This window comes from Micropterus salmoides, unplaced genomic scaffold, assembly GCF_014851395.1.
Source record: "Micropterus salmoides isolate LMB-PRFRI ecotype aquatic unplaced genomic scaffold, ASM1485139v1 Ms_hic_scaffold_6, whole genome shotgun sequence".
In the NCBI taxonomy this organism is placed as follows: Eukaryota; Metazoa; Chordata; class Actinopteri; order Centrarchiformes; family Centrarchidae; genus Micropterus; species Micropterus salmoides.
The window spans coordinates 20,337,454-20,360,506 of record NW_024044348.1 but is presented as its reverse complement, the minus strand read 5'-3'; the positions used below and the strand labels follow the sequence as shown (position 1 = coordinate 20,360,506).

The following is a 23,053-nucleotide window of genomic DNA, read 5'->3' as shown; positions in this document are numbered from 1 at the left end:
TACCAGGACTGACTCCAATCCTCTTGGACTATACAATAGTTTGTATTTGGGGTACATCCACAAATAGGTTATAATTGTGTTCCAGCTCTAAAATAATGTTGTTTTGCAATCAAATAAAGTGTATTTTGGACTCATCCTGGAGATCGGTCCTAGTGACGGATGGCTGATTTTTAGCATTCCAGATGAGTTTTCAGATTTCTGCACATCGATAGGATTATTATGGAATCTTGTTACCCCTCTCTACTGTGATAGGGTCAGCGCTTCAATGTCTTATTCCTCTCCTCAACCCCTCAACTTTTCTGTGATGTCCCAGTTGTGCATGATGTTTTTTGGTGGTAGTGTAGTCAGACGAAAGAGCCCAAATTGTCACCCTGGCCAATGTCAAAACAAGCAGGTATTGTGAGATGTCCTCTAGCTAAATGATGTCTAGTGGGCGCCTGGCTTTACCCACTCACCCACCACACATTTCTAAAAGGAGGGGGAGGAAGAGGATGGAGAGACAGACAGGGTGGGGGGGACAGGAGGGTTGGAAGGATAGATACTCTGCTAATTATCATGGCTACCCTATGATTGTTCAGTAATAGTGCTCAGTGGGAAAGGTTGCAGCAGTTCCAGGAAGAGCTGAGCTCTGATTTACTGGTACTGCCGCTCTAATAAAGCGCTCCATGCACATCCTGGGAGACAGCCCATTCTCTCCTTTCACATGCACAAGCGTGTGAATGCACACACACACACACACACACACACACACACACACACACACACACACACACAGCAATCTTGTAATCTAAAGTGCCAGCAGATGACAACATAGGGCTCATGAAATGCATCATTTTAATTGCTTATAGAAGTTCTCATAATTCGGTACAAGTGATGTACATGTGATCAAAGGCATAATGTCACACTAGGGAAGTATTTAAATTCTGTATGGGCCTCTGTAACACCTCCTCAGTCAACACAGTCATGATCCTGAACCCCAGTTACCCTCTTTGTGTCAGTAGTTGCCTGCAGGGTGTTGAACTCTAGTGTCCTACTTCGAACAGATCTCAGTTACTGTGAGGAGTGAATAGAACAAGGAAGGAGTGGCATACATCAGTAAGTAAGAGTGGATTGGAGAGAGGGGCTGTCAGGCAAGTGGAAGGGGGAGGGGCTAGGAGGGCTTAGTGTTTGGCAATGTGCAAGAATTTCACAACTCCTCTAGCTCCCACCCTTTGAGAAGGCCGGGGAAAGGGTCGGGCTTTGACCCGTGGCACAGCTGCTGCTGCTGTTGCTGCTGCTGTTGTTGATTGTATGTGCAACTGCCCTACTGTGGGTGTTGCTTGGACTTACAAAGTGACAGTGAAAGAGAGCGAAATAGGGGAAGCAGAAACCTGGTTGTCCATCCTGGGTCTGCGTTGCGTCACACAGAGCCATTGGAGGATTAAAGAAAGGATAGAGATGATGTCTTACATTATCAGTAGGCAGTTGGAGATCCTTGGTCATTGTGTTAATGATTGTTTATCTGTATTTTTTTTTGTTTTTGGACAATAGTATAGCAGAGCACACTCCTGCTAATGTTCTAAGGATCTGCTTAAGGTTAAATATCTTTAATCGAATAATGCTGGAAAACTAAACATTCCTCTCAGCTAAATCCTCTGTCTGTGTCCCCCATCCGGATGTCGTACTCTTAGTTCTTGGCTTGTTAGAAGTCCCTTGCTCCTCACTTAAAAGCAAAGTACTGTTAATGTTATTGCCCACCCACTGATTATCTTATTAAATCAATAGATCTAGCTCCCACAAAAAAAGAACAAATATAAAGCATTCAAGGCTTAAATTTGTCTTTACATTTTGTAATTATGACAAAAGGTAAGATTCCTTTAAAGCTGAGGATGTCACAACTTCTTGCAACAACCAGAGTATCTCTGTATCCAATTCATGTTATACTCTATGCTCTGGCTGCTTCTGTCTTGTCAGGATGATATTAGAGATATCACTCGTGGGCCTGTCTTTTTACTACCTCCACTGCAAAGATGCCACAAAGACAGTATTCCTTTTGCCTTTTCTTAAAAAAGCCCTGTTTACGATTCATGTTATCAGCAGCCTCTACAATTTCCTCTGAACTTATGTATTTGGTAGTCAAACTGCAGTAAAATTAGTTGTCATGTAGGGTGACGGTCATTACATTTACATGCACTCAAATAACTTCTTTTTACGATGAATACCCACATTGAAGTGATTGATAAAGGCATTCATGTTTTGCAATAACCAAACTTCCCTGGAATTATGTGTGGTGTCCTTCAGGCTCACAAGAAAAAATTATAGTATAGTAGCATCATTAACAATAATACTCTTACTATGCACTGTTTCTTATAGTTTTAGTTGTAATATAAAGGCTCCTGCAAGTGGTTTGAAACAAAAAACAAAAAAACTCAGACTTAGTTGCTCATATATTTGGATGCAAACATACTGTCTGGCTATCATGACTTGAATGAAGCATCTCATAGGTCTTTTTGCTCAACTGGTCAATACATCTGCCAACCTTTAGCCACCGCACGTGAAAGACTAACAGCAGCAATTGACAGGTAAACACTGCTTTGATGAGGCCAGATGTAGGCTCCTGTGAATCTTTGTAGCTCCTAAGCTGAAGGGATGGAGAGAGTGAAGCAGGCAGGCTTACCGGCTCTTTGCCGTCAATACATCAGTGGCTAAGCCACCAGATTAATGGCCTCCGAGTGGTCAGGGCCACAAAACTACTCAGCTTGGAGGTCTGTGTTCAATGGAGCTGTACATGAAGCAAGGTAGGGTGAAGAGACAGATGAGGAGAGGGGAGGAGGTCTTAGGTACCAGGATGAGCACACAGGGACCTCTAGTCTGTTTTGGTTTGGCCGACGGAGTAGAGTCTCGGGACAGATAAATTTTATAGGATGATGGATATGTGGCCCTGGCTGTTTTTTAATTTCCTATGCCTTGTAATCTTCCACTTGTAAGTCCAAAATTATGTTTGAGTAGCTAAACACACTATTATAAGCAGTATATATTATATACATATATTTTTAATTGAAGAAATGTAGTTTAGTGCATTTGAGAGTTCTTTATGTAATTGCACAACCTGTTGGCTTTGTTGTTTGTTGGAAGGCAGCTGGATTCAAACCTATGCTTGATTTACAGTACTGCAGCCATTTAAATTGCTCCTAAGTGTGCAGAGCACACGCTGCCTTTGTTTTACCTAGGTTTTTTTTGTTTTAACAAATCTGCCCCTAAGGTCTTTCCATTTTGTGGTGCATCGATTACTGTTGGATTACAGAACTTCAGCAATTTCTCGCCTGGATTTCACTGGCTGTTTGTTGTTAGTGATGGGTCAGCATGCTCTCCTCAAAACAGTCTATTTTGAATTGGTTATGTTGTGCTAAATCTGATGTGAAGTTGTCTGTGCAGTGAAAAGTCCTCCTCACCCCTCTCTGACCACTGTCAAGGCTTGAGTGAAAATTAACCTTCCACCAGTTTCCTGAGGACCACATTCTGGCGTAGAATTTTTATTTGAAACAGTGGGGCCTCAGAAGCCTTTCCTATAGTGCCAAAAGAGAATAGCCGTCTCTTCCTGAACTTCACGGCGCTGGTTGTCCATCCATGTTTTGCGTAATTGCTGTGTGCTAGAGTTCAGGGTTAGAACTGGGAGCTGTAAATCTATCAGTGTTATGCAGACAATGTTTTCTCCAGATGTAGAAGAAAAGATTTCATCCTTTTGTAATTAAGCGGTGCAGCCCAGGGTGTCATGCTTTTTTTATTGGGGGCCCTGGAAAAGATCATTTTGCACCTTGTTTTCTCATCATGCCTTTTATTCTTCAATATAAAAAATGGATAAAATGGAAAGATGAAAATGAAAAACGAAGCAGAGAATAGAATCTCTTGTTTAAATTGTAATATGGAAATTACTAGGTAGTGATGTAAGAGGTAGTGCAGGGGGGAGGCACAAAGGGGACAAAGGCATAGTCATGGAACCAAAGCAATTACATAGTTCCCCAGATGAAGAATATCGGAAAATAACTTCTTTTTTAACCCCAGGAATGTTCCCAAATATTATCTTTCCCACGGGTGCTGTCTTCCACACCTGTGTTCTACTTTAAACTTACTGCTGGAATATGAGAGAGGGGGAGTGAGTTGGGGAAAGTGATAGAGAGTGAAAGAGAGAGAGACAGGTTTAAGAGTTGGGGACAAGAAAGCTCTTCAGCTTCTCAAGGGCACAGATACTTTATGGCCTTCACATTCCTTCATGACAAACTGATGCCCAGAATAGACAGAGCACTGTTGCAAAAAAAAAGTTTAACTACCATGCCCATTTAAGCCCCACCCCAACATATCATCTCTGTTCCCTGCTCACCTTCACCTCATCCTCCTTCGTTTATGTGGCAAACCTCAGGTTCACACCGTCTGATGCTCTTCTTTTACTAGCCAAAGCTGGTGAAAGCAAGGGACTGAAGGTGCGGTCTTTTGTTTAGTATCAGCGGTTTCACAAGTTTGTGTTTTATAAAGTCCTTTTCAATCTCATGTTGATTTACAGAGCTTGCTTCAGAGACGCAGACAGCAGAGAAAGTCTCCCTAGCCACTGAACTCCTAGGCTCACACCCAGATCATATACTGTCATCCCTCTCTGCCTTCCTTGCCAGCCCCACAAACTCTTTTTTTTTATAATGTCACCACATTCAATCAACACTAGTCCTAAAATGAAGGACTGCTGAATAATTCAAAGTTGGATCCTTCCTTCAGATGGCCTATCTCTGTCACTAGATAGGAATTTCCTTAATTTATGCTTGTTAGGTTGGAATAGTCATGTTGGAATAATTTGAACCATAAGGGCTGTCTGTGCAGCTACTGTTTAAATGAGAACTCTGGGAGCCGTTAAAGTTTGAACATGAAATTGTGAGATCTTGAATGCAAATTATTATTCAAATGATCAATGTATTAATTTGCATGCTGAGAGACGGGGGGGCAAAGTGAGAGAGAGAGAGAGAGTGAGAGAGCATCTTAATAAGATCTGTAAAGCAAAGTATTTGAATTTTTGTTGATGTTTCAGGAGTTTTGCAGTTGTAAGTCCTAGTGTGAGCTAAATCACTCTCTCCCCTTCTCCTTTTCTTCTTCTCTCTCATATGTGTCATACACACATCATCGTCATCATTATCGTCATTCACACACAACAGCAACAGCAGTTGCTTTTGTGCTCGCCAATGCACAGACACAACCATTTCACAGATGACTTATAGGCGATGTGATGCTTTGGAGATGACTCTGCCCATTGTGCCAGATCAATCTTTTTTTACAGTGAGGGTATGCCAGCTGTGTTTCAACTTGGTCGCCCTCTTTTTTTTTTATCAGTATACCAGTTATCACTTTTTATTCTTCCTAATTCAAATAGTTTCATCTCTATTTTTTTTTTCATCAGCTCCTTTTGAATTTCTGGGGATATAATATGTCAAGATGTCTGGAGTTGGGGGATATTTAAACAGACTTAAACCATATACTTAAGCCTTAAGCAGTTGAAACTGGTTGAGTGAGGAGCCAAGCCCTTCAGAACATGAAATTACACGAAAATCTGAGACTTCACGACCTGCTGTTTGTACTCCGATTTCCTACCATCTTCTCTAACACATCAAATGGAGCTTATCATTCAATTTTCCTCAATTTACAACTTTTTCTTCTTTTTCTCCTACTCGCAGTTTCAAGTCTGCGCTTTCATTACCATTACCGACTGGTTGGGTGAAAAGGAAGGAACAATTTGGTGATAGGTCTTTTGGTATTTAGGATTATCTTTGATCTCAGGGGATTTTTGATTCTTTGAGTGGTCATATTAGATCAGGAGCTAGTTTGTGACTGAGCAGCCTGTAAAGTGAGGCTTGAGAGTGAAATGTCTGGGTAACATAAAATAGAGAAAAACATATACATGTGTTGGGAATTTCTTCCTAATAATTTATCATTGAAGGATTGAGTGGCTTAGAGCAGAATGCTAACCGTGAGTGGAGCATGTAGTTAAGCGAGATCAGTCCTTACATCTGGAAGGGAGGTTAGGGCTTTTTAGATGATAGATCCAGCATTGGAGTATTCCCAGTTTTCAACTTAACTTTTAAATCATTAAACATGATGAAGCCATCTCCACAAAGTCAGGGGTTTATATACGAAAATCAAACACCATCTGCCATCTCTGATCAGAAGCAACAGCCATCAGGCCAGGGTTACCAAGGCAGAACAGGAAAAGCCATTAACTGCCAATCACTGCATCGATCGACAAGCCAGTCCACCACTACCACCCCTCTCTACCCCCACCCAACCCTGTCCACAGACACACACATACAGTTCATCAGCTTTTACTGTACAGTTCACACACGCATTCACATGCACATGCACATAACCCTGCATACACCACTGTTTTGTGCACCCGCGCTACGTGATTGGTAACATTTTGTTGAGTTTGTCTCTTTCCCGCTTGACACGCGTTATCTTTTAAATTATCTCAAGTCTAGATTGCAGGATCAACATTCTGTTCAGTTTAGATAAAGGTTGTCTGACTTTTTTAATAATGGCTCAGTAAACCCAATGTGTTACTTGAAGGAGAGTCAAGATGCCGTTCAAAAGATATTTCCTCCTGAGCATAGGTTTGTAATCTCCTCATTACTGAAATGCATCTCAGTAAAGTCCATTGCCCTGTCAAAATGAGAGTAGACACTCCATTCTGCTCGGTCTCCCTCCACATTTTTGGAGTCAACACTCAGATAAAAAGGGAACTAATAGAGTCAGTGAAGGGCAAAAAGGAAAAAACAAGATTGATTTTTTCCCTCCATTTTCAGTGGTGTCGCTAGAACTAAGGGTCATTAGAAGAATATTTACCTACTTCCCAATTTAATAGAGATGCTGTATATCAGAGTGATCTGGATCAGAGGTCAGGGCTGGAGGGAGCAATTAAAGCGTATGGATCCAGAAGCTCTAGCCTGTCCCAGTGTGTGTTGTAGGCAGAAAAACAGATAGGTGAGCTAAAAGGGAGGCAGAGGCAATATGTATTGAACATGGCTGTATTTATTAATTGATCTTTGTTACTGATGAACTTGTGATGCATTAGTCAGGGGCACACATTGTGTGTGTGTGTGTGTGTGTGTGTATCCACACCACACAGGTTCATACACTTGCTTTGACGTGCACGGTTTTGTTCTTGTTTGTGTAGTAGTTTACCTATTACTTCATTACACAAGTTAAACCAGTGACCACTTACAGACATGCTTGTCTGTGCCATTGAAATGTATTTTTCTTTATAGTTTTCTGTTTTATTTGTACTAAATCTCTCTTTTCTGTTACTGGGTTTGGTTAGGTCAGCCTTCTCCAGGGCCACACAATAGCCAGAGACAGAACAGATATGATGGATGTGGCCTGGGGCCTATGCACTCGCTCTGCGTCTGCGGTGGCCTCATCCACACATCAGCCACAGGGAGTGGGAGGGAACGCAGTAGGGGGGGAGGGAGGGAAGGAGGGCAGAGATACAAACCAGACCAGCCATTTTCCTCGTTCCGCTCATAAATATTTGTGTGGCTGATTTATAAACAGTGGAGCAAGAGAAGAGATCAAAGTGAACTGTAACACTTATATAAAACTGGGTCTTTTTCACGACACTGCCCTACACACCATGCTCATACCTATTAAAGACAAAGCAATATATCACAAGGCATATTGGCAAGAGTAGTGAATGGCCACTCACACTTAAGAGCTCGGTCTTCCCCCAGTTGTGGGTCTAGTTGTTATAGCACTACCCTCCAAGGTTCTCAAACACTAGTTAAAGGCCATCAATATGTGTTATAGCTAAAATTCAACCTGCTCTCAGCCTGTGTAAACTCCCCTGAGGTCAGTGGATTTTAAATGGCTGTAGTAATGCCAGGCGTCCATACTAAAAGGTATAAATGCAGTGAAGAGTCACTGTGTCCTGGTAGTGGTGGAGTAGTGTTCATCACAGTAGACAGCTGCACATGCTGATTCAGGCAACCAGCTGGCCAGACGCAACACAAAGACCAAGCCTCCTGTACAGCAGCGAGGAGGGATTAGGGTGGGGTGAGACAGTGTGTGTATACTATATGTATATGTGTGTGTGTGTGTGTGTGTGTTGGAGTTGAGTACTGGCTTTGCATAACTTCATGTGCCCAAGCACTGGCAGGGACAGACACAGATCCACAGCTACATCACACTAACCCTACTAGGAGCAGAGCAGACATTCCACACCTACAAGCAGTGTTTACCTTGTGCCCCCCATACCTACCCGCCAATCATATGCACACACATACACACGTCGTGTATCTCCTTTCCTACACCAGCCGCCACGCCCCACCCCCACTGTTTGCTCCTGGCCCGGCTGCAAATGTGGGGGAGCAAGAGGTGCTCTCCTCTGCCTCTGGCCCTCTCCCTGATTAAGAGCAGTTATAGCTGGCAGATGCAGAAGAGCGCAGTGAAGATGGCTGTTCACTGACCTCTGTGGGAGGGAGAATAGTACGGGTAATGGGAGAGAAAAGAAGGCCTTTTTTCAATGGAGATCCCCCCCCCTGCCCCTTTGTACACCAGCAGGACAGGGTGTGCTCAGTGTGGTGAGGCCTGGGAGAGTTGCTGCTAAACAGCCTGCCTCTCTGTCAGTCCGTCAGTGTGTGCGAGTGCTTGGAGACATCTGGTTCTCTAGCTGTGGGAACACGGTGGCATTATTTTTGTAGGCACTTCACCTAGCGTTTACATAACACACGAGTTCAGGTTTTTTGTACGACTGCATGGTAAATTATTGTTACTGGCCTCTGTATTATATAGCAATGATTTGAGAATGTTTTTTTACTGTATGTATAGAATATCTGTACAGTCAATAGGGAAGAGAATCCAGATCTGTTTCTATAGCCTCCTCCAGGAGTATGAGGGTATGCTGCTATCTTGAACTACAGTTAGATGAAGCACCCCTTGGCCTATATGTTGCTGTCCTTCCTACATTCTGTTGTGTATATATTGTATATGGTGTGTGAGTTTGATCAGGTAAGCAGGCATTGTAGGGGGTTTGAGAGAGAGAGAGCAGACTGCAGATTGTCTTACCCCTGGTGTGTCTGAGTTTCTATGCGGGGAGTTCAAAGTCCTGCTGAACATCAGAGGGTTGATGCTGAGTGAGGCTGACTAGCTGCAGCCTGTGGTCTGGGAAGGGTTACTGAATTATTACTGATGGTTTCAGGGGTAACTGTCCGACCACAGGACTGGGGAATATTAATCATTTATTTGATTGTCCGCATGTGCTGATTAATCAATTTGAGTAGGATCTGCAGGATTAACTACCCTATTATTCCCCTGTAAGAACAGATAAGAGATAAGACTTTAAAATATCATATTCCATTTATCATTTATTTTTAGGTCCCTGCTGATGAGGGTGAAATAAAAACTGAGGTGAGATTAGGCAGAACAGCAACATGGGGAAAGTGTTGGGGGAGGAGGATAAGAGGAGGAGGAATGAGGGGGGTCTCTTAACTGCAGATTTTAGTGCTTCAGAAGATGGGGAGAAAGATATAGCTTTGTATTTCTTCAAACATGGCACAGAAGTTGTGCAGCTGGGAGTGAGAGAGCGGAGAGAAAAGGGGGGCGGAGAGACCAGAGGAACAGGAAGTTGATGGGAAAGTGATAGCTGTCTCCACCTGGAGTATAGCCTGAGCTGTGTGTTAAGAGGGAAGGCAAAGCAAGGGAAAGGAGGGAGCTGCTGCAGTTGACTCCTATTCTGTTCTCTGGTTTAGGTAAGTTTGGCTCTCATACCCAGTATAGCTAGCTAAACTGATCCAAGAATGGCACTATTCCTGTTTACCCCACTCACTATCTATTCAGTCTATAAATTCTCAATCTGCCAACTGTTTAATGTGTTATGTCATGTGGTAATGCCTTTGATTCCGACATGCCTCCGTTTGTAAATACAAGAGGCACTCAAAAGGCTGTGGTTTCTTTACAAGCATGGCGCCCCCGGCGCTTTGGTTGGGAATGCATTGAGAGGGAGAAGGATTGAAAGAGTGAGGGAGGGAGTGAGGTGGTTAGAAACTGTATACACTTCCCGTTGCTCTTCTGCCAACCCCTCTCCCTGCTGCCTCTGGTTGCGCAGGCAGTGAGTGAGAAATGTGAGAGGGAGGAGTATATCCTCTCTCCTGGCTGAACGCAGCACCGTAATTATGTACTTTTCAGCAGGTTTTACCTTTAACACTTTCCTCCCAGGGTTGAGATTAGTGCTCACCATGCTTGATTTACCGCACAATTACTGAACAAGAGCTCAATGTAATCAATAAACAGGAAGGGGAAAAGTGGTAGGCTTTGAAGTATAGTTTGAGATTTTGTGCACGATTGAGCAGTGTATATGGTGTAGCCAGTAAAGGCAGCATGGCTGTGATGCCAGCCTATGAAATATCTATTATATCAGGCACACCTCTTTTGCTTTACCAGCTCTCTAAGCCTCTTTAAAGTGCTCAACTGCTGGAGTGGAAAATGACATCTTTTTTTTCTGACCACTGCTTAACACAGAGGTCAGCACCAAATTGTCTAATAAAGACATTCCTCCAAAACATTAGATTAAAATCACAAGTTGTCCTATAAAATTGGGGCTTAATGTGATCTTAAAACTTACGTGCGCAAGTTACATGAGAAGGGATACAAAGCACTCTTGTGTGGTAGCTTGCTATGTCGTGTATTAAATGTCACCAAATGGGCAGCCAGCACAATGACCTCCATGATGACACTTGCCAATGGCACGAGCAGTTATTTTGGGAAGCTCCAGTGACCGGCCATCACAAGTCTTTCTGGGGCATTGTAAAGCTTTTTGCCAGCATAACCAGGCCTCTTCCAATTAGTCTGGTCTATGTTTGACTTTTAGTGATGACAACTATATATCAGCTGCAATTATGCTGCACTGGGAATGATGAGGGTTTAGGTTATTGATCCGCAATTGATCACCCTGATCAATGACGACTTTTGTTTCTTTTTTTATGGAAAGTGGAATTGTGTTTTTTTTCTTGGGCTAATGAGCGAGAGAGTGACCCTGTAAAGAAATGTGTATTAGCAAGGCACATAGTGTATGTATTAGTGATAGAGTTGGCCGTGCTCATGGGCCATGGGAATAAGGGGGCACTCCAAAAGCACCATTTTTCAACACGTACACTACCTCCCTGTGGGCATCGGTCAAAGGCTACAATGGGTCTTAGGAAGAAAGAAAATATCTAAATTTGGTCCTTACGAGGGGGGACAACAAGTGTGTCTTTTCTGTATTTTAATTATAAGATTCTACTTCAAAAAGATAATAGTTTAAATAAAAACTTGAGCAGGAAGGTTTAGAGGATGTGTGTAGTGATGTTTTTTCATTGTACAAAGCCCATGACACTCTAAATAATCCAAATTCACCAAAATCACTAATTAAAGTTGCAGCTTTTTAGTCGCCAGGTATGGAAGAGTTGACAGGTGAAACTGGTGGGTGTTTGGTGTATGAATTGCTTGAAGAACCCTCAACAGCAGTTTCACTCCAACAAGGTACTTCATGTTCCATGCAAATAAGCCCACATATAGACCCACTCTGTATATTCACCTCCACTCAACCCCACTCCACCCCATTAATTTTCATTTTAAGAAGAGGACCTCTCAAAGGCCATGTTGCTCCTTTTGTCAGCGCAATGCTGCTAATAAAGATAGCTGCGTAAGACTGGGTTAAATATTGACACTGGCTGAGCACATCATGACTGTTCTTAATTAGCTGGTGTCTCTAGCGGGCTTGTGCGAGGGCAGTGCATGAACATCTAAACATTTCCCCTTATGAGATCTCAAACACCCTCTCCCCAAAACACTTTTCTATGAATTTTACATTAAAAAAAAAAGGATACGGGATAGTCAGAAAACATACACTGTTACAGCTATCAGAGCCTTATTGCATAGCCTGAAGCAGCAACCAATTATGTGGTAATGAAATATTTACACTACCAAACTGAGAACACCAGAGGTGAAAGCTAGATAATACAAGCCTGAGGAGGCTGTATTCTGTGTCTCCTCTCTGCCGTTACGTCAGCGAAAAGGTGGAACAGGACAATAGGCTTAGAAGTAAGAGCGTGGACAGACCTGCAGTTCAGTAAGCATGGCTTTTGGTCACCCCTACTGCCGTGGGCACATTAAAGGGCATTTTCTGGGCGACAGTAGCCAACAAGGTGAGAAGGGGACACATAATTGTAACATTGAGTCTCTAGAAGACTACGTCCGACATGTTAAGTTTTCCCTCCGGAGTCCTTTCGACTTATGATGGCTACTCCCTCACAATGATGTGGCAATGAATCTGCATTCATGGCATAGTGTGATGTTTGTTCTCGAGGACTAATTGTGTTTGGGTAATGTTCCTGCTCTGAATTTAATTCTCACTGACTGCATTAATCATTACAAGTGGTGTTTGCCTATATCTTAATCCAACATCCCCCTATCCCCCACTCACCGTCTCCCTCACTCTTTTAGGGCTTGAGCACTACGCCCTCTCCGAACTCTTTTTCATCCTTCGTCACCATCTAACAAGCTTTTTGCTGCCTGCATTTACAGCCTCTCCACAAGGCCATGCTGCCATTGTCTGGCTTGCAAGTGACAAATGAGAGGCCGTGAGGTGTTTGGGGACTTTTGTCAGCTGTGTGGGTGCAGGGCTGCCTCTGCCTTTACCCTACTAACACACCGGTGACCTCACTACAGCCAAGTCCAGATCTAGGTTGCCAGCCATCTTGTTCTTATCCAGTATGACCTTAGACTTCATTAACAGCACTGTATAGCTCTGGGTATAAAACCAGTGTGGTGCCTTTTATACATTCCTGAGATTTTCCTCTAAATCAGAAATAAGGTGTTATCAGACATTGCAAACACTAACCCCCCACAGGAAGCATTTGAAAAAGCTGTACACTTAAACACACTTACAAGACTTGTCACACTAGATGTGATAATGGCCCAATTTCTTAGCCAGAAGACTGGGAGAGCTTTTTAGGGTAATAATAGTGGCCCCTGGATGCAGTCATCTTTGCATCTACTTGTGAAGAATTCTCAGATGCTACGGAGGAGTATTTAGAAGTTGAAGTGAAAGCAGGTGTGTGGGGTTTTTTTTGTTGTCTTTTTTTATTTTATTTTTTAAAGATATTCCTGTTTTGTATTATCTGTTTTCTTACCAGCACTATCACAGCCATAAGATTGACACAAAATCTGTTTTTTTCCCCTCCCTAGTGTCAGAAATTATTGTAATAGGAGTGTTAGTAAAACACTGATTCAATGAACTATTAATCAAATTCATAATCTGAAAATCTCCGCCTGCTGTGTGCCTCCTGTTTTGCTAAAATGAAAATCTAAAAATGTTCTTCCAAAGCCATGCACAAGTAATTATTGCCACCGCTGTCCAGAATGGAGGGTTGGGATGTTGACACAGTACTGTGGATAATGGAGAGAACGTCCAGGGCAAGTCCTGATTTGCCCCATTCAGCTTCCAGATGGTACCTTGCCAGTACACATGTCATCAAGTGGCTGTAACAGTTGTTTGGGTACCCCCATGGCTCCACCCTGCTCTCGCCTCCTGCAGGCAGACTTATTGTACTGCAATTTTAGCAAGCTCCACCCAGCATGGCTTTCATAAAAGCACTAGGAGGTTAAGCTGTTAATTAGCTACTGAAAGAGGAGGCCAACAGCTTGCTGTTAATTTGCTTTACCCTTTTCCCCCCCTTCTTGTTTGGAGATTGACATCATTTCCTGCCTGTTTTGGAGTCATCACTGTGTGTCACAAAAGCAGGGACGTGCTCATTAAGAAGAGGGGAAATGTGTTTATCTGGCTACGATTAGAAGTGCACATTATGTATGTATAGCCATGCTTATCCAAATGTTCTTAATGAGAGAGACCCTGGACGCCAGTGTGGGGCTCCTGTGGGCATAGGCCCAGGCTCGTTATCACCACACAGGGCATTGATCTCTCTACCGCCCGCTTGCTTATCCTCCTCCTCCTCCCCTTTCAAAGACAGTGACTAGCACATGAATTATGTGGACACATTGATCAGCTGATTGAGAGCTATTGTTTAGAGCCCTAGGTCATTATTGAAGGAGGGATTACCCAACTCTTGTTTTGTGCGTGTGTATGGGTGAGTGTATTACTCAGCTCCTTGTCACGGCACATACTCCCCTTAGCTCACCTTATATTTGCAACGGTTTCACAAATGTGCACACACTCACACTTAACACACACACACAGAGCACATACAGCAGCTTACACAATCAACATGGCCCAAATGACTGCCTGCATTGATTGCCTTCCCTCTGCAATTATGTTCCCATTGTTTACTTTCTAGCATCTTACTCATTCAAACGGAATTCAATAATTATTGCTTTATTTAATGTTAAAGTAAGTAAGAGTGGTGGGTGTGGAGCACCAGTCGCTGTATTGTCTAAGTGTCTCTATGACCCCTCCCAGGCTACTTTGTTTCATAGGCCTATGTTAAGTCATGCTCTCCAAGGACACCTACAGCAATCCATCTTTACCTCACCGCCTTCCCTTATGACACAGGGGTCCGTTTTGTTTCTGTCTTTCCTCCCAGAGACAAATATGCAGCCTGTTTTTATTCACTGGTAGTGATTGATCATTTATACAGCAAGGCAGTAGAGGAAGCAACTTAGCACATTATGGGCTTTGAGACAGAGGGACAGGATGCTGCGAAGGGGTAAAGAGTAAAGGAGAAGAAAGGACCAGGGTGGGGATGAGGTTCAGGAAGCAGTAGGTAGGCAGTTTGGGCCTGGAATACACAGTCCCCTTAAGCCACAACCTAACTTTTAGGCATGTTGCAGCTTGCAGTGGCTAATTCAAAGCAGCCACCGCACTTGGCACCCAGTGGGGCCTCTGTGGTTGGAGCTGTTGTTCGTGCTGCTGGCAGACAGGGGATCACAGGGCAAACTGTAAGCACTCACTGACTCCAGTCACTCTGCTTTGCTTTCCTAAATAACCTGCTTATGTTCCAGGGGAATCCCAGAGTTCAGATTTATGGGAGTCAAGTCCCCAAGAAATCTCTGCACATGTACAAATATACTGCTGCTGGGAAGGAAGCGGTCATTACATTAAAATATTTTCATTCTCTAAATACTAACATCATTAAAAATAATCTGTTTTTTTAAATTGAACTTAATCCTGATTTATAACCTTCAGAATTAGGCAACAACTGGTTAACTACCTTTTCAGATGTGCTCTTTTGAATGCAATTTGATTGCACAATCATAGTAACATATACCCTTCAGTACATGCATATGACAGCCACAGTTGTCAAACAGTGAGACTTAGGCCCCATCCACACTACTCCGTTTTAGTTTAAAACGGAGAATTAAAACAATATGATCTCCATCCACACCAGCGTTTTAGCTGCGTATCAGAGTTGATCTCCGTCTACTTTAAAGGGGCTATATGTAAGTTATTCAATTAAAGAAATAAAATTTTCATGATGAAGAGCACGCCTGTTTTCTCCATTGCTTGCATCAGCCACTATTCTGCTTTTAATATGAGGTCTCTGGGTCGGATACAGCCCTGCGCACGCTCCCGAGCCTCGCCTACTACAGCAACAACACGGCAGCTAATGACATGCAGTCCACTAACACCATAAAACAACCGGCTCACAGCAAAACACAGGCTCCATGTAAGGATCCAGAACAACAGTAAAGATTTGTGTGCTGAAGCCCATCAGACCAAACAGGTTCAGATGATGTCCAGTAAGAACAAAGTGATCATTAGTAAAGCTGGAGAAACAGTCACGTTAGCTCGCAGGCTAACGGCGAGCAGTTGCTAATGTTATCCATTGCAAAGTTATATAACGTTAGCTTTCCATATTACTTCACCAACTAACGCGACCCTTGTTACTATTCTGTGTACCACTGTTGATTTAGCCTGCAAGAAAGGATGTAACAGTAAAAAGCAAGTGTGAAGCGATTTGTTTACTAACGTTAGCCCATAGTGATGCAGCCAGCTAACGCTACAGTAGCTCGGACCTGCCGCTGTTTGCTTCGTAACGTTCAATTTAGGTTTATTGTGGTTTTACCAATACTCAGGTCCACAGCTTATCCACCTCTCAGTCGCTGTAACTAACGTGAGCCACATAATAAAACACTGCAACAAAACAGTCACAACAACCCAGAGGAAGGAAGAGCCATCCACTATCACTAGCTACAGTAAAGTTACTGACAGCGGTCTGACTGTTATAAAGTGACACAATCTCGTTATAATATTCAGTCCAGCTCACTAACCTTTTCATTATCATCCAGTACATGTAGCTGTGCTGACATTGCTGAGCCTCCGGTGAAAGATCCACAGATGGTAAAGATAGTTACTGAAAGCTGCAGGCAAGCTAACGCTGTAGCACGTCGGCTAAATGCAGTAAATGTACCGTGACCATGTAACGAGCATGGATTAATTCAACCTGCAGCTGATAAAACTAAAATATTACTGTAACGTTTAAGTGGGAGTTTACCTGAGTTTCCAGCTCTGTCTGTTCTCCCTGTCTGTCTATAGCCGCTGTCACTCTGCCTTTTTCCGGGAGGATTGTGCCGATATGCGGCTCGCTGCGCTGAATGAAGTAACGTTATGGAGCCGGTGTTGATCTACTTCTGAGACGGGAACGTTTAAGTAACAGAGCCTGAACATGTCTGTGTAAAAAGCCACAGCCTGCATGCTGGTGTTCCTGCGTTTATTGCAGGATTTCTGTATGAAAGCGGTGTTTCGGATTATGCTCGCTCATGAGTTCAAGCGAGCACGCGTACGAGCACACGCCTGGTAGCAATCTTGAAACCGCACCGCTAGTGGCCGCTGGAAACTACATAACTCCCCTTTAAAATGACTGAAAACACATCCGTTGGCCGTTCAGGTACACTGGGCAAACGCGCCGCGTACCGGTCTACATTACATTAATTCATTTAGCTGACGCTTTTATCCAAAGCGACTTACAATTGCTATAGATGGAGATGCAGATGGTCTATTCAGGTTACAGAAGATTTGACGAAAGACTAAAGAAATGCAGACGAAGAATCAGACCAGATTTTTTTTTTGCATGCACCAATAACAAGCTAAGACTGTTACTGAATGTAACACAGGACCGCGGCGGCGGAAACAGACTCCGCGTAGTAAAGTAAACGGCGACATGCACAGTAGCCTAGGCAGATAGGCCCAAGTGTTATTTGCACGGTACAGAATATTTTAATATAAAAATACCAACTGAAAAACTCTGTCGGTAGCATCCTGTTTCTGCTTTGCATGACTTATAAGACTCAATCAGAGAGCCGAGCATGAGCGTCTGCATCATTGTTTCTAAAGTCCTCTGTTTTTGCCCGTCTAAACTAAACGCCCTCCGGAGTTTCGAAACGCAAAACAGGGTCGGCAGCGTTTCCAGACTTTTCCGTTTTGGGTTTTCGTTTTCGCTGTTTTAGTCTGGAGGGGAGGTGCAAACGTAGCAAAAGTTCTCCGTTTTAATTCAAAAACGTAGTATGGGGCCTTAGTTCAAGCCAGGAACTAGTATATACATTTTCTTTTCGGGTGATAGAGAAAACCTGACTCCTACCTCTGTGATTTGAGAGGATAATATCTTCTCATTCATATAAGGAGACAGGTCTGCTCTATTGCAGTGCATTGCATTGCGTCAGGTGTGAATTCTAACACATGTTCGCCTCCAATGAAGTCCGCTTATGCTCATGCACATATACGCACACATACACCAGCTTTTAGTGCTGAGAATCAGGCAGACCGTTACAAAGCAATATCCAGGCAGATACTCAGTGGCTCTCTCACAGAGGGAATTTGGCAGCTCTCAGAATTGATAGCTATTTAGCTCACAGATAGTCATCTGTTTTAATGCATTAATTTTGTATTAACAGCACTGCCAAATTTAATGGTGGAAATTAGGGTATGATCATAATGGTATGTGGGTGTGTGTGAGAGATTCTGTATATGCACACGTGTGTGTGTGTGTGTGTGTGTGTACATTTCTGATGTTCTTTTTATCTATACTTTTGTATGTGTTTGTTGCATGTACATGCTGTATTATATGACTCCATTGGGAGCCATTCTTTGGAATTACCGGCTCTCTGTCTCCCTTCCACCCTTCCAGTAATACCCACCTCTATCTTGTGTTAGTTGGACTCTCTCAGCAACCACACTGTTTTGTGTTAAAGGTGCACTTTTACTTTGCATTTAAGTGGATGGAAATGCAGATGTATGCAGTGCTCTGGGTGGGTGGTGAAACTGATACAGGCATGTATTGCCCACTCAGAGGTCAGGGTGCAATGTAGAGTTGTGAGAGAGAGGATGGGGTGGTGCCCACACCGCCCCTGTCCCTCTTTACCTGAAAAAGCACAGAGCACTGCTTCAGCCTCCACAGAAAGAGATAAGGTGCTCCATGGAAGAGAGAGGCTTGAAAAACCACGATTGCATTTTTAAACTATAAAAACACCACAGTATTAAACAGCTTAAAACTGAACATTTCAGTGGAAAATTTAAGGAGATCTATCATGTTAAATGTAATTTAGAACATCTTTTAAATTCTATAAAACAATGAAGGTAGTTACAGTAAGTATCATTTAGGGTCATCTAACTAGCATCAGCTTTTACAGTAGCACACTGCAAAGGTCTTGCATCTTTCTTTAAAAACACTGGAAAATAACTACTATATGACTAAAGTATTTAAAGACACCTTTAAGGCACCTACAATCAATGTGGACTTATCTGTTAAATCAGACCACACATACAGTACCTTCACATGCATACAGCATGTCTCCCATGCCCAACTGAGAACATCACCGCACGGTAGGCGGTCATGCATTTGCACTTGCTCAGCTGAATCTCCTGTATGACTGCTATAAATAAATTCCCAGACAGTTCAGTGGTATTGAATCCGTGCCACTGACCCAGCCAGCTTCCCCCATTATGCCCCACAGCTCCTATCCTGTTGGTGCTTCGATAGGGCGCTTAGAAACCCTAAAGCCAGGCCGGCCAACTCCTCCCTGCTCAACATGACTTTTTCATTAAGCCGCCAAATTCCTGCACTCCAGTTGGAGGTGATTTATCAACTAGGGGCTTCATTGCAGGTTCATAGGAAACAGACATAGGCCCTGTCTCATGCATTATTGTGTTTCACATTCAGTGTGTGTGTGTGTGAGAGAACCAGAGAATATGATGGACCACGAGTGTTCTGTGTCTATAATATGTTTGGACTTTTAGATATGATCCTAGGAGTTTCTCACTTTGATAATTGCTACGGAATCCAGTGAGAATCCATGTTAGAGAAAGTTAGTGCATGTCGTGATCAGAGGGTTTTTGTTCTTATGCGCCAAGCTATACTGTTCTCCTATGGCACTATGGTATCATTTTGCCATAGTCCTCCCTGAGCTGGGGCCACCTCAGTGATCACTCATTGGTTTGATCTCTTACCTCATTCACTGACTATAAAATGTCCCATTCTGCCTTGGGTCATGGCCAGTGCAGAGATGGTGAAAGTGTTGGTTTACAGGTGTAACCATTTGACATTGTAGACAGAGCTACAAGCACCGGGGCAGGCCAGTTTTGGCTCTGTTGAGGCTATCTTCCTGGCCAATCAGGTTTATTGTGAATTATGGCTGGTTCTGGGGCAGGCGGTCTCAGGTTCACTCCTATATAAACCCTGTGTTTTTTATGGGAAACTATAAAACTCCCAAGATTTTTTTTTTCAACCTCTTGAGACTAGCTTTGAAGTTTCGGTCAGGTGCTGTAATTTTTTTAAACTTGTCTTCTCGTAGATTTTTGGAGCCTGGAATCATTTGCGGCAAGAACTCTTTTTTTTTAAATTCAAGACATCTGCTATGACTAAAAGCAGTTTGCCTGATGGATTTGGTGTTATCTATAACTGAATCTGTCTCTCAGGTTTCTCTCTACCTTAGTTCTGATGCAATATTTGTGCACAGAGGAAAAGTAGGAGAAGGAGGAGGGCTCCCACAATATTCAGCAACACCTATTCATGACATCATGGGTGGCTTAAAACGAGGCGAGAAAGGAGAGCACACAGAGACATAGAGCCTTTTACAATCACCTAATAACTCTATTACACCGAGCTGTGGGGCTCACAAAAAGGAGGGAGAAAAAAAAACTCCGGTTCCTTTTCCTGGAAGCGGTGTCTTAATGCACATTTTAGGTGTAGAAGTGAGAAATATGAAACCAAAGAGAATGAAACACAATAGCTCAGAAAACCCCATAGCAATATTACAATATTGCCAGAAAATTAAACATTAGGAGAAAGGGACAAGAGCATTTTAGGGAGCATAATATTGTTATGACTTTTTTTCCACCAGCCTGTCAACACCTGATTTAGATGTAATGTGGTTAAATGTCTAATGTTTCCATTCCTTTTACATTTTCCAGCCAACCAAGCAGGCCATCCAGTGCAGGACAGGACAGTACAGTTTCTTCTTGATAAATGGATCAGTTTTTTTTTAACCTTTATCTAAGCATCTAAGCATAAGCCTGATGTATGAAGTAAATGAACACAGGGAGGTTTATACCCTTTAAATGCAGACTTGGTAATAAAACCTGGTTAAAAATACTATGTAGTCCAAGCATTAATTACAATCACAAGCTATCAGCGTTGTTAATGATTTGAGTAATTTGCTTTGTCTTACTGCAGGATAATATTACATTTTACCTGGTTGGAAAAGGCAGATGTTATGGCTTAGAGCATTAATTTACAATTAGATGTATTCAGAAATGTTTCATCCTCATTTTGACCTTAGGTAAACAGTTGTCATCACCATTCCAATGCTTGTATTAAAAGCTTTTAAAGCATATAAAGTAATCCAAAATATTTTTACGGATAACATATTACAATATACAATATTTTTTTGTTCTCTCAGCATGCCTCACAGGAGACATGTGGGTCCAAGAAGATTCAAGTAAAAAGAACTTTTGTGTGATTGACATTGATTGCAGCCACAGAAACTCACAGCGAGACTCCAGAGTTTGATATTGGAAGCAGCACATGACAGGCATGACACAAGTGGCCATACTGAATCTGGGGCTTTTATTGTGAAAACGCAGAAACAATCAGTATGATGCTTTAGGATAGTGGTCAATAACTCTGTTGCTCACATCAGGCCAAGCCATATTGTGTTGGCCTTGCATCATTGATTGAGCCATGCAGGAGGTAATTAGACTGGAGCTCTGTGGTGTGACAAGACGATGTGGTGGTATGGTGTCGCTACAGGGGTGTTGGCGTGTTGTGACACTACGGAGGGTGGGCTGAAGACCGGGCTACGCTTGCCGTCGAGGTTCTGAGGTTGACCGGTCAATACCAGCGCTGATCTCCTGTCCTCCGAAGGTTGTCCTGTTGTGGAATGTTCCAGTTTCTCTCAGAATGTACTAAATCCTCCACCCGCCACACCACCGGCTGACTTTGCCTCTCTTCCTCAATGAGAGAGCGAGGATTTAACTCACCATGATCAATATTTAGTATCCCATGCGTGAAACAAGCAGATGTTTGGAGTTTCCTTTTCAGAGACGGGAGGCTTCTTTTGAGTGAAGGGGATCAATGCTCCCTTCCGTCTGTGAGGCTGCAGACCCACAGCTTCTGAAGGGTGGCTGATGCGATTCCTGCCTGCCCTTGGGCCCCTGAGATTTGCGTGCTTCCCAGGCCTCTCCTGTCCTGTTAGCCCACTGATACAGACACTCACGCAGACAAAGTGCGCAGTCCAAACAGTTGTCCTGAAGTGGAAGAGGTCTGGATGTTAAACAACAGGGCTGTGATTGGGAATTGATTTGTTCATTTGCCAACTGTTTGAGTGAAAGTGAGTCGGTGGTGCCTAGCTGCCAGCTATTTGCCATCTACAATAACCTCTCTCTCTCTCTCTCTCTCTCTCTCTCTCTCTCTCTCTCTCTCTCTCTCTCTCTCTCTCTCTCTCTCTCTCTCTCTCTCTCTCTCTCTCTCTCTCTCTCCATCCCCTCCCACAGCACCTGCAGCAGCACGAAAACGCGGTGGAGGGTGATGCCTGCTACTACCATTGTGTGCTGTGTAACTACTCGACCAAGGCCAAGCTCAACCTGATCCAGCATGTGCGCTCCATGAAGCACCAGCGCAGTGAGAGCCTCAGGAAGCTTCAGCGATTGCAGAAGGGCCTCCCGGAGGAGGAGGAGGACCTCAGCTCTATCTTCACCATTCGCAAATGCCCTTCTTCAGATACAGGTGAGAACCTGCCCCTGTGGCCCTGTTTTAGTGTCTCTGTATGTATGTCTGCCTTTATCTCTCTACCTATGCCACTCTCTCTTGTACACATAAACACACATCCATCCACTCCATTGAGATACTTAATGCCTGAGTTGTCGAAATATGCATTCATAATTTTTTACCAATGATATGTGACTGATTATATGGACTACATTTATCTGGTCTTGTTGGTTTTCTTGGTTTCATTTGGAAAAAGATGATTGAGGTGGTACAGCCATAATTGAAATACATAAATATTAACTCAAATGTACATTGCTATTTTTCATCGTAAGAACAATAAATTACAGTATTCTTTGTACATTGACAGAGCTGAGTGAGATTTTAACTAAATAGAGGAGTGTTCCCATTCAGAGATACAATTTAAAAACACCATTACTGGGAGTTATCTCTTAATTTTGTTTAAACTATCTAACTGTATTTTTCAAATATATTTTTTATATTATTGATATATTGATATGATTTTAGGTCCATACCATCTACTAAAAATATCCCTGCAAAGCCTGCCTTCACTAGTAAAAGCAGAGGTCACTGTTAATGGGAGCTGTCCTATTCAGCCATTAAAGACATATTGAGACAGAACATTACGGCCAGAGAAGGAGGAGTCGAACAACAGATGCAGCTGCAACAACAACAAGAACACCAAAAAAACAGACACGGCTACAACAACAGTAGCATGACTGAAACAAAGTGCCTTGATTGCTCATTTATTATGGACTGATTAGGAAGACTGAACTGTGGTCAATTAACACTCTTTCTTAGCAGAGATTTGGTTTTCCAATCACTTTAACTCCTGT

At 42.9% G+C, this 23,053-nt stretch overlaps 1 protein-coding gene across 1 annotated transcript in view; it reads left to right on the top strand.

Annotated features, from left to right (window-relative positions):
* Nucleotides 1–23,053, top strand: part of zfhx3 (zinc finger homeobox 3) — a 113,810-nt gene that overhangs the window by 31,188 nt on the left and 59,569 nt on the right. The window contains 1 exon segment of the mRNA XM_038700886.1: nucleotides 21,986–22,217. Coding sequence (XP_038556814.1) covers nucleotides 21,986–22,217 — 232 coding nt within the window.